This window comes from Anomalospiza imberbis, chromosome 7 (genome assembly GCF_031753505.1).
Source record: "Anomalospiza imberbis isolate Cuckoo-Finch-1a 21T00152 chromosome 7, ASM3175350v1, whole genome shotgun sequence".
Taxonomy (NCBI): Eukaryota; Metazoa; Chordata; class Aves; order Passeriformes; family Viduidae; genus Anomalospiza; species Anomalospiza imberbis.
Genome location: NC_089687.1, coordinates 11,613,380 through 11,625,483, shown reverse-complemented (window position 1 = coordinate 11,625,483; position 12,104 = coordinate 11,613,380). Strand labels below are relative to the sequence as shown.

Sequence of the window (12,104 nt, the reverse complement as noted above, 5' to 3'; positions counted from 1 at the left end):
CCCTCTCCACTCCCACAGTACCTGGCTGTGGCAGGACTTCTCCATTAAACGTGAAGGGAAATTAAGTAACATGGCAGAGATAACAAGGCAGTGGAGTTCCACGTCCTACCAACTCATCTCAACATTATCAAATGCAACAGAAGACACATACACACATTATCTTTTTTTGAGCTAAGTACAATTGATCTACTATGTTGCCCACAGAAAACAGCAAAAGTCTAGCAAGATTTAATGACAGTGAAAACAAATGCAGTTTATATATGCTTTTTTTAGTTTCATAAACCTTTGAGTATGGCAGGAAATCATGAACACTGCTAAACTACTGGGATGATCAAAGCATGCCACCAGCTAACAAAGTACACAAAGAAACCAGGATATCACAAACTATGAACACCAAATGTAAATCCACTTCTGCTTAAATATAAAACACCCTTCACTAAATTCTTACTGCCCTGAGTCCTCAATATCATACCAGCTATCAACTACCAAGACATGGAACAACAATCACTGATTCAGTCTAAATACCAGCTTACAGAACAGTATGATAGAATGTCTACTATACAGCTTTCATTCAGATCAAGTAGCATTTGAAATTGAAACTTCTGACAATAATCACATTCCACATGACAAAGTCTTACCTTATAATTGCTGGAATTTACCCAAGAAGTGGCCAGTCCATCAACCATTTTATCCAGCATAGTCTGATCATGTTCAAGATCAGCTGATTTCTGTTTATCTGAGAAATAATCTATCAATTCCTGGCCAACCTGAAGTCTTTTTCCAACATCCTTCTGCAGCACCTGTGCTAAGCAGTACTCCATACTGGGCTCCATAGTGTCTCAGAAATACAGCAGCAGCCAGAAAGCCAGAGGGCAGCAGGGCCAAAAACTCCCTCTACAAATGTACGCAGGAGGTCGCCTCTTTCTTCTATGAAGGTTACTGAGGGCCTGGGTTTCAAAGATGCAATTCTGAGAATGGCAACAATGCACCATGTGTGTGTGGACAGCAGCTGGCAGGATATTAAAAGTCCAATTTAAATAACTAGTAATAGATGAAGCAATGAGCAGTGCTGTACAGTTGAGTCTGCAATAAATCCCAATTCAGCAGTCCATTCTGAAAGAAATGAAAAAGAACAGTATTATAGGTTAAATTAAGACTGCAGGAAAAAAAAAAAGATCGAAAGCATGTCACAAAATAGGTTATTCACATACAGCTGCAAAGCTGTGTAAGTCAGATACGAGCAGCATTGGTCTATTTTAAGGAATCAAACAAGGTAGGTCAGGACAAAAACCTTATTCTTTACAATAGCAGTTATCCATCAGTTCCCTGGAAGTTTTAGTGACAGACAGTAAATTTGTGGGTTAAAGTAACAGCTGATTAATAATCAATATTATAGCAACTGCCACCATCCACCCAAAAAGGTGGAGACAAAATCCTTAAGCAGGTCACCAGGAAAGCCCATCTACTTTAAGTGAAAGCAGGAAGAGGTCTGGATCCTGTTTTGACTGTTGGACTACAGCAATCAATGTCATCAGCTGGTCAGCAAGATAAAGCATTAACACATGGCTCCAGGAATATAAAACGATCGGTTTTCAAAAACTAGGTGCCCAAACTGTTTCCAGGCTGAATTCTGTTACATCCCAACTACACATCTCCAGGAAACAGCACTCACTGGCACACTCTAAATGCAGTTTTGACAACCAAGGCCACACACAAGGAAGGTCAGGCCGAACTTTGCTGCCACTCCGAGGCACAGCATCACCTCAGAAGCATTTGGCTTATGCAAAAAAAAAAAAATAAAATTATTGTATGTTTGGGCTCTGCTTATGTTCTTGAACCCTAGGAACTCTCCTGTCTTCTTCATTAGGGATTCTTTTTGTCCCTCCAGGCAGCCAGGGACCAGACTAAGGGCCTGTCCTCCAGCTTCCCACAGACCAGGGTTCCTGGCATCACCACAGTGCTTCCTGAAGCACTTCCTCATCACAGGTTAGCTCTTTTAGGAAGTGGGTGATAAGAACCCAGGGTGTCTTTTTGTTTCTTGGCTAATAATATCCAAAGCTAGAAATCTGCCCTACTTTTTCCACCAACATGAGGAAAGCAGGTCAAGCTCAGAGTAAGGGAAGAGGTTGTGCAGCGGACACCTGGTTCAATAAACTGGAAGGAACCCAGAAGGAGGCACAAGTTCGCTAATTGGAAGCACTGGGGCAGCAAATAAATACCTTCTGTTTGAGCAAATAAGGCCTTCACAAAGGTCTTAATAAGGCAAAGTGAACCTGACAGCAGACGAGATGCACACAAGAACCCCAGCCTGGAAACAAAAGGACCCTTTGCACAGCAGACAATTCAGTCCATTACCTCAGCCCCATCTTCCCTGGCCACATCTTACCACCACCAAGCGCAGCATCTCGATTCAGCTCCGAGGGCCTAAGCTTCCCTAACCCTACAAGCATTGCCACACATGTCCCAGCTTCCCACACTGGTTGTGCAGGAGTCACCAGAGTGCAGGTCCCTCCATTCCAGGCAGCCAGCTCAAATCCCTGCTGGCTGATGGGCATCAAAACTGGCTCAGTAAACCAATGGATTCACCTCAAATCAACTGCCAGGCAAATCCTACCCTCAGCCAGAAGGGATTGCTCATGTTTGTACCCTAAGCTCCCTCCTTATCAGCAAAACCTCATCCCCAGAGCAGCAAGGAAGCCTTGGCTGCTACTGCACACACAGCACCTCAAGCTTTGAGTTAGTGCTGTGACAGATTACTGCTTGTGACCCCTACCCCATCTAAACCATCTCAAGGACACACAAAACTCCCACCATTTTGTTTCAAGTCACTTCAGGAGGGATTTGATTTTAAATTCTAAGACTGTCAACGCCCCCTCCAATCAGAAGAAAAAACACCTTTTTTCTTTCTAAAACAGAGTTCCAAACTAGAAGTATTGCCTTTATTACTGCAGTTTCTACTGATGCTACTGTTTCTCACTTGGTCAATTCAGCATCAAATCTGAAAAAGCACTCTGAGCTTTCCCATCCTCAACCAAAAATGACATGGCACTCACTCCCATGGCAGCACAGGCACAAAACCAGAGCCACTTCCACAACTGTACAAGCACAGCAGATGCTTTCATTCAGGTCTCCCTGTCTGCAGCTTTGAATACCGGCCCCTGCCCTGCCCTCTAGCACAGGCTGGTCTTGCTCTTTGCTGCAGACACTCCACTTAAGGGAGACAGTCTTACACACAGCAGTGTCTAAATATCCAGTGGATGGATTTTCACAGAGCAAGGAAGCATTTCACTGGACACCTCGCTAGCATGGAGCTACTGGAGAAGGGACAGGGAACTGGTATTAAACTGCTACCACATTCTAGCTGAAACCCTTCAAGTTAGCTGGGCAGTTTGTTTCTGGACTCCAGAAGCTGCACACATGTTCAAAAGAGCACTCTTCTGTTAAACTGGATAGATAGTGAAGAAAGTCTGCTTTTAAAATGGAAATTTAGAACTTGCTTAAACTTGAAAATTCGGATTACAGAAGGGTGTAAATGAGTGCTAGTTACCACAGAATAGCCATTTTTTATTAACATCACACAGAGGCACGTCCCAACACGTCCAGAAACAATTAGCTGGCCATACTGTCATGAGAAATGAGCATTCAAAGTTTCAGGTTTGTCTTCTATGTGGTTTTCATTAAAGAGTTTATAAGTCTCTGCCTACAAGCACAGAAACAATCTTTAAAGCAAACTAATGTAAATAAATTTCTCTCCACTTTCCTTGCTTTTTAAACACATGAAGGAAAGCATAGGATAAAAATCATTGTGCACTACAGCATACCAAATTTCTGTCACAACCTTGAGGACTGTAGTCTAAAGAAGATGCTCTATACATTATGGCACCGCTATACAGGGAAGAAGAGCCAGAAACATCTTTGAGTCCTGGGGAAAACAGTAATAGGAAGCCAAGAGGAAAAGCTCAATGTGGCTTGCATCTACCAGCTAACAGGTGTTTAAGTAGCACTTCTCTAAAAAAAAAAAAAAAAGCTATCCTACACATGTTAGGAAGTCTGTTGACTCCCCTCTTCCCAAAAGAAGGAAATGGAAAAAACACCACCTGAGAAAAACAAGACCCACACTGACAAAAAAACTAACCTGCCAGACAATGAAGCATATGGCTGCTGCATCCCATCAAGTCTGCAATCATCTGGGCAGATGCTCCCCAGGCAAGTTTTGAAAAACACAAAGCCACAGCTCTCAGCCCCCAGTGGTCTACTTCCGTTCCTGGACTTTTCGGGTAGCCAATGTTACAAGACAAACAACTTTGGATAGGGATGTTGAGTACAACCTCTTCCCACAGAAGAACAGTCATGCAGAACTCAAAATCAATAACTTAGTGGCACAGATCCTCTGTTGGAGCTCCTCCAAGTTTTGAGAAGGGTTGCCAGTATAAGCTCCAGAGCAAGGGTTTTCTCCAATCCTCCCAAGCCTTGTAGTCTGCCCTTGAAGAGACAGGCTAGGCTCAACACATAGACAAAATAATCCAAGAGAAAAAGCTACCCCAGTTCTGCTATTGAAAAAAAGTTCTTTGTTTCACTTATCAGCCATCAAAACTGTGTGCTTTGCAACATCCAAATTTTCCATCAACAGCGATCTAGCAGAAAGCCACTATATAAAGGTTTATGTTTAATGCTACCTTGGAGCTCAAAATGATGAATTTGAAGGGGAAAGCTGACAAAGACCAAACAGCCCAAAGTTACTCAGCTTAGATATTACCACCATAACAGCATAAAAGCTGATTCAATTCACAGTAAAGCAACTGGCTCAACACATAGCATTAATCCAAGATACTGTGGCACTAATAAACTGCGTACCTAAGTCGATGAATTTCTTTCTGCACTTAGGAGAACACTACAGACCTCAGACTGAGTGAAAGTGCATGAATCCCAATTCTCAAGTAAGATTTTATCTTAGGATACTTCACAGGAAATTTTGAATCTTTTTCCTCTTGCAAGGAAGGGAACCTGAAGCACATAAAAATGCACTATTACTCTCTTGATATCCTGCCTATCCTTGGGAGTTCTTACAATGTAAGTATTTGATTTTTAAAATTATGTTCTACTCTTCTGCTCTAGACATCAGGTTATGTTTTTTGTCATGTTTCACTGTCATCTTCATTTGCCAAAAAGTCAATGCAGTCCATAACTTCCCTAGACAACTGCTCCAGACACAAGCATGCAGAGACAAGCCTCTTGCTGCCACTCACAATCACTAGAGGCAAGAGCCAGCACCACTCAATAACCAGTCATCTTCCTGAAGGTATCTCTCAACTTCAGCCAGTGAGCCTAACTTGTAACCAACTTGTAAACATGACCACACTCCTTTGGTGCCTTTTTTTTTGTATATGTGGTTAGCTGTAGCCCAACATCTGTAGAAAGAACACAGCAACACAATAGTACCAACAAGTCTCCTTCTTCACAAGTCTCAGGACCTAATTGCACAGTCACTTCAGTTTAAAATTAGTTTAAGATATATTCGACAGAGCTCTGTCAACAAACCGAACTCTGATCCTTGAGGAGATCTCCACCCTAGCCAAATAAAGCAATTTTTTTCAAATATAAAAGCAACCAGGCATCCAACCTGCAGTAGTTCACCACTTCTGCAAGGTGGGCAGTGTAAACACATAACTAACTTGGTTTGCCAGCCAAGCCCCCTTGGGCAAGAAATTCAGAGCACTTAGAACAGCATGTGGAAACCATGTGCTGCAAAGACTAAGTGGAGCTCTCATAGGCAAGGCAGTGTCAAATTGCAGCTCTGCAGGGTGGAAGTTCTCAGCCCTCTGTCCGCTTCTCTATTTTTGCTTCCACCAGTACAGCTATACCTTCCCCAGAGGGGACTGGTGTCAGACCTCTACAAAGTATTACAATCACCAAGCACTCAATCAAACCTGCTCTTCTCCCGGGTGTGCAAGCAGCCATGAACAAAGCAGCTCAAAGTGTTCCTACTCCTTGAAACTCTGAGAGAAGGAGGTGGCAAGTACAACATCAAGTGTCCTACTTGAAGAAGAAAGCAACATTTTTCTGGAGCCAAAGGGAGTTTGTAGGAAACACCCACCAAGCAACTGACAGATGGGCTCTCCCCATTGTTCACCTGTATCCATAAGCAGGTAATAGTGTTTCTTTAGTGACAGGGAATATTACACAATCACTCTGATTGTTTTAAATCATTAATTAGTGTTGCCCTGTACTTGAGCCTCCTCCTAATCCAAAGATGGTATCTTAGATTTCCAGACTGACAACTCATGCTTTTCTAATTAGCTGCTGGGACAGCCCTGTGCTTATCTCCCAGTACTAAGTTTCTCTGGTGGCACGCCCCATCCAGTAACTTTTAACTGCCCTCAGACAGTGCCAGTGCCACCACTTCTCAGTCCAACCTTGTTGATAAGCAAAGCACTGCCTAGATGGATGCAGTTTCTTTTCCAGGAGGTCTTCAAAGGAGGGTTTCTTCGTCTTCCCACAGCACCAGCTGCACTAAAGCAGTGTAAAACTCTACTGCTGCAGGCAGTTCATCCTTAGAAGAGCCAGGTCTGGCTGAAGGCTTGCTAGGACTCTGCTAAATACTGCCTGGAGTCTGTTAAGGGGCTCATCTTCACAAGTACAGACAGAAACCAACCTGCAGCAGGGTACAACTCCACTGCCATCAGGAAAGCTGAAGCAGATTTCTAGAATGAAGACAGCTGAAAGATTTCCAGGGCTTAAGCTAACCATGGCCTTCTCCCCCATACAGAAACCTTCTAGGCCAGATGCTGGCTGTGAAAGTTGCATTACCTAGCTTGGGTAAGATGAGAGATAAGCTTCAGATAACAGAAATTCTTATGCCTCCACTAAAGGTTTACACTGATGCCTGGGTAACTGAACACCTCACACAGAGCTACCAATTTCAGCAATGCAACAATCTTCCAAAAAATCTCCTCAGTAATGAAGCTGCAGAAAATCAAGACAACTCACAGGTCACCTCAATGTGACTCCAATACCCTACACTAATGAAACCACTTTGCAGAGTGGGAGTAACCCTTCCAGAGTAGGGTAGAAAATGAGATGAGCTTTAACATCTTTTGTTTTCCTGATACAACCCCCCTAAAAGTCGTTTGGTTTTAACTTTGTCTGAGACAAGGACAAGTCTAAAATGAGCTTTCAAGGTCTCCTTCCTTTTTAACAGCTGAAGTGCCAAGACACAGCTCAAAATCCTACAATGGCAGGAGCTGCTCTCCGTGGACTCCCTCTTGTAGACATCTCAGTTCATGGTTCCAAGGAAATGTACAACAAGCAACTTACTAGGGGCCTATGGGACCACCAGTGGTGGGGGGGACTATCATCATGACACTTAATTCCGTGAATAGTTCTCAAGTTTTGAGTTTATGTGTATTAAAATATCCTCCCTGACCCTTATTCTAGAGATCTAACCTTATCTCAGAGCCTGCAGCCCTGACACTGTGGGACCCTGGCACACAAACCATAGAGCACAGGCTCTATGACTTCCACCTTGGCTCTGCAAGGTGACCTAGGCAAGGGTGCACAAGGTTCCCCCCAGGGGGCTGTCTGGCATCCCAGAAGAATGGAAGTGTCATCAGCCCCCTTTCTACAGCAACTAGGAGAGCAAGACAAAATTTTCCAGTCACATCCTAACTCTCTCCTCCACAATCCAGCAGCAATATTGGATCATCTGGAAAAAACAAGGGAAGAATAGCCTGTAGCCTTGAGGGTAAATGGCTCAGCAAGGTTTGGAAGTAGAATGCTACTGAGAATTAGAACAGTGACCCATCATCACTTGCAGTTTACTGGCACAACAAGTGGCTTCACAGAACAGCTGAATCTTGTAATTTCTCTTTGCATTGTGATTAATCAATCACAATGCAAAGAGAAATTACAAGATTCAGATGTCCCTCAGGCTAAGATTACTAATTTAGGCAGTCCTGAAGATGGAAAGCATCTACTTTGTGTACATCACTTGAAGAAAAAAGTAGTATAATACCACCTTCCTATTTTACAGGCAGGTATGGGGTAGGAATTCAGTGCCTTTCCCAGAGCCACTCTAAAGTAAGTCTCCAGTGGCAGTGGTAACTGAGGGTGAGATAACACCTTGGGAAAAGAAAAAAACAATACCATCACATGCTGGTATAAGATCCAAATAACTGAATTTTAAAGAGAGCAGTGGGTTTTATATAAATTTCTTACTCCAATGCTCCAGGACCTTGCTATTCCTATTGATATATAACTGGCTAGTGACACAGAAGTCAGTTTTTGTGTGAAAGTCCAAGCCAGAACTACCCCAGAAGGAAGTACTTGAGACACAAGTGCTTATAGTAAAATGACAGGTTGGAACAGGAAAATAATACAGAAGATCAAACCTTGGGTGCAAGCCCTCAAGGGACACTGGCTGTGGGGTGCAACAGCAGCAGTTTGCAAGTCAACAGTTTTAGGAAAAGGTTATTTTCTTGGTCTCTTTTCCGGCTTCCCAGCTAATACCCATCTCTCTTCCATGATTCTAAGCACAAGTTTTTTGCATGGCAAAACAGGGGTATTTGCCTACTCCTGTTCTCCAGGGCTGCCATGGAAGCTCCTGGCCAAAGAGAGGAGAACTCAGCAGCCGCAGGATTTCAACTGCTGCTGGGCTGGGGTGGGGGGTAGAGAAGCCAGCACCTAGAATCAGTTCACCTCCAGGAGGGGAAGGAGGGTTACCCTCTACACTCAGGCATAAGCAGATTCTACTCAGCCTGGCACTTGCAACTGCACAGAAGTGGACAGCCAAAGAAATCCCTCAGCACAGACTGCAGGGGAGTGCAGAAATCCACCATGACACTTTAAGGTATATAAAACACTGGGTGGAGGAAATACAGGACAAGGATGAGCAGAATGAGGTTTTATTTGACAGTGCCAAGAATTGGGCTGAAGCCTAGTAACAGTTAAGGGAACTTCTGGCCACAGAAACCACCTGCATGTAACAGGCAGAGACACACCTGCAATTCCTCCCTTCTGCTCAGCAGCACTTTGAAACACTGGTCAAAAACTGACTTTATTTTGATCAGATCTCTGCCTCAGCAAATTATTGTTGGTTCAATGTGGCTTTCTGAAATATCTTGGAATCTGAAGCATCTACATGCAAATGTAAAGAAAGGGCCACAGACTAAGCCTGAAACACTGAAACACTGCATCAGGGACTGGCCTGGTTAGGCTGTTTAGTTATCCTGCTGACGGTGGAAACAAATTAGAGATTTTTAAATCTTCCCACTCACAATAAACTAATGATGATGACGCTTCCCTAAAAATTAATTTTGTGGCTCCTGCTTGGCATACTTGTTTCTGGATGCAGAATTGACATCTCCCTCCTCTCAGAGCCAAACATGCAGAGATTTGATTAAGGGGCAGAACAGGAAGCCAGACGAACTCAAACACTAACCATGAACTGAGATCAAATCTCTTGGGGAGCACCTGCAACCTCTCCAACAAACCCCATTTACTGCCCTTCTACAACATCTCCATCCAGTTCATTTGGGTTTTGTGGTGTGGCTTTTTTTCCAGGTGTAAGAGTGCTAATGCTCCCAAAGAGAGGAGAAAGTGAACTCTCCCCATGTATGACAGAGCCAGACACCAGTGCAGAATGCCAAGGAACATGTATGTGCTCAGCTCCTCAGTATCCCACTGTGCAAAGCTCATAAACAGCTCACATCATGCTTTCACACAGCTTTGAGAACTGGTAACAGGTTGGTCCAATGGACAAGATCCAAACCACTGAATGAGCTCTAAAGAAACACATAATGCAAGCTTCAATGCTGTAGAGTGTGATGGAAACGGAACAACTGAGCAAAGCACATGAGGTGGACACCATCAAACAGCAAGGTAAAGCTAAAGCTGCACATCACTGTCACATCAACCTTCATCAAGGAAAAAACCAAACCCATTCCCTCACAGTCAGACTGCTTAGAATTTACTCAAGTCGCAGTCTGAAGAAATTAAAAGACATGGACAGTCTATTTTACTTGCTCAGGTGACAGACCTTTCTATCCTTGCCAGCATTTTCTCCACTGCACTGGCAATCACTGCTCCAAGGTGTGCTGGCACTGTCAGAATCCAGGAGAAGCTTCAATTACAACTGCCAGCCAAGGAGCAAGAACAGCAGCAAGCCCCATCCAGGCACACCAACAAGATTTCCAGCCCTAGTCTAGGCAAGGCCTGAGATAGTGAGACACTCAGGGTGAACACATGAGCCTGATCCAAAGTCATCTGAGGTCAGAAGGGACCTGTAATGGCAGTCCACAAGCTTCAAAGCCACATTACTCTCACAGAAATCCATGTGTATGTTGAAATTGTGAGGTACATGCAGGGAAGGAAGGTCACTACTTTACCCCTCTGAACATTTCATGTCCAGCCTCTTGAAACATTTTCTGACCTGCTCCTGACACAAAGGTTGTTGAGGGCTCCTCTGCAGAGGACATCTTGCCCTCATCCTCCACTACAGAAGTGGCCAAAATTCCTGTCAACTCTCATCCTCTTAAATCCAATTGCCCTGACCAAAGTGCCTGATGGATAGAGAAGGATTAATTAATATGGGAGAAACAGCAAAATTTCATTTCATTTTGACTTTTGCTGTTTAAATATATGGTTTTCTTAACACCTAAGCTGTAGTGTAGATTCAAGATTCCTACAGAACTTCAAAGACGCCTGGAGGACCAACTCATTTAATCATAGGCACTCTCTCCAGCTGTACTTCTGGGGAACATCACGTGAATTAGAGAAACATTTCCACTCCCAAAATCTGCTGCTCTATCACTTTTAACAGTGCTTATTATCAGCTAAGTGAAGCAAGGCTGAAGTGTACAATGCCATGGCATTTTTCTTCTTGAAACAGAAAGTTTCGAAGCTACTTGACAAATTCTAAGGACTTCACAGGAATGTTGCAGGCATCAGTATGAAAAAAATCTATTTGTGTTGGCAACAATTAAAAAAAATTAAGCAAGTGAGACTATGAAATACAGAGAGAATCACCCATGGTGATATGTCATTCCTCTGTCCCTCTCCTAACTTCCAAGTCCCACTGACAGGGTTCAACAGAGAAACCAAGTAAAGGCTCAACTTTGCCAAGCCCAGGAGTGCAGCACAAAGGCTCGCTCCACACAGCAAGCTGTGTTGCCACAACAAGGAAGACCCTGAATATGACAGTACTGCAGTTCCACTCCGCACTTGGGTGTAGTCCTTTACTCAAGAGAAAGCCGACTCCTATTGCAAGTTCTCCAACATATCCCTTCTCCAGCTGCAAAACTCTTAAATCTAATTCAAAGTCCCACATGGAAACAAATACTTGCACTTCCAACACCTTTCCAAGAACTATCTAAGCACTACTGATCTAAATGATAGATCTGTCTCTCCAGGTGTCAAGCAACAATACTTTGATTTGTCCTCAGCGGTGCCCCGGGAGCATCAAGAGGAGCACAGAGCAGAGATGCAGAGATGCTCAAAAAGATGCAGAGAAATGGGCTACACTGTTCAGCAGCCAACTGGACTGAGAGATATTTGTCTCTGATGCCAGCACAAGTGCTGGAGACCACATCCCTGCCCTATTAACACTGGCTTGGCACATGCTACTTTACTCAACCCTAGTCTCCTTTACTAAACACTGACTTATGAAGCAAGTCCACATGGGGCAGAGAAATCTGTTGGTCAGAACAACCCACACATCTGGGGAGCCTCTGTGCTTCTCCACCACAGGCTTCCCAGACAACCCTGAGCCTGTTATCCTACCTCAGTTTCCCACATCCTTCTCAAGCGGCTTTGCACGTACTGGGGAAGGAGGCAGCCTTTCCCTTCCTCACCAGTATCTTTAGACATGTAACATTAGAAATACCTTAAGCGGAGCCCACACCGGCCTGTAACGCACAATTACATTTTATTTACTCAGACCCAGTACCTCTCTGAAGCATTTCTGCAGGATTTGTCTAATGACCGACCCACCTCTTCGCACAAACTCACAGTCCTGACCCAAGTTCCACTAAAAACGCTGCCAGAAACAAACGAAGCAGAGCACGGCACGTGCACAAAGGGGCCAAGCACAAGGGCCGAACCCACCCAAG

At 44.0% G+C, this 12,104-nt stretch overlaps 1 protein-coding gene across 1 annotated transcript in view; it reads right to left on the bottom strand.

Annotated features, from left to right (window-relative positions):
• The window catches only part of CLASP1 (cytoplasmic linker associated protein 1), a 167,592-nt gene that overhangs the window by 154,883 nt on the left and 605 nt on the right, over positions 1-12,104 (bottom strand). The window contains exon 2 of the mRNA XM_068195417.1: positions 639-1,113. Within this exon, the coding sequence (XP_068051518.1) occupies positions 639-833 (195 nt within the window). The 5' untranslated portion in view covers positions 834-1,113. The remainder of the gene's footprint in view (positions 1-638; positions 1,114-12,104) is intronic.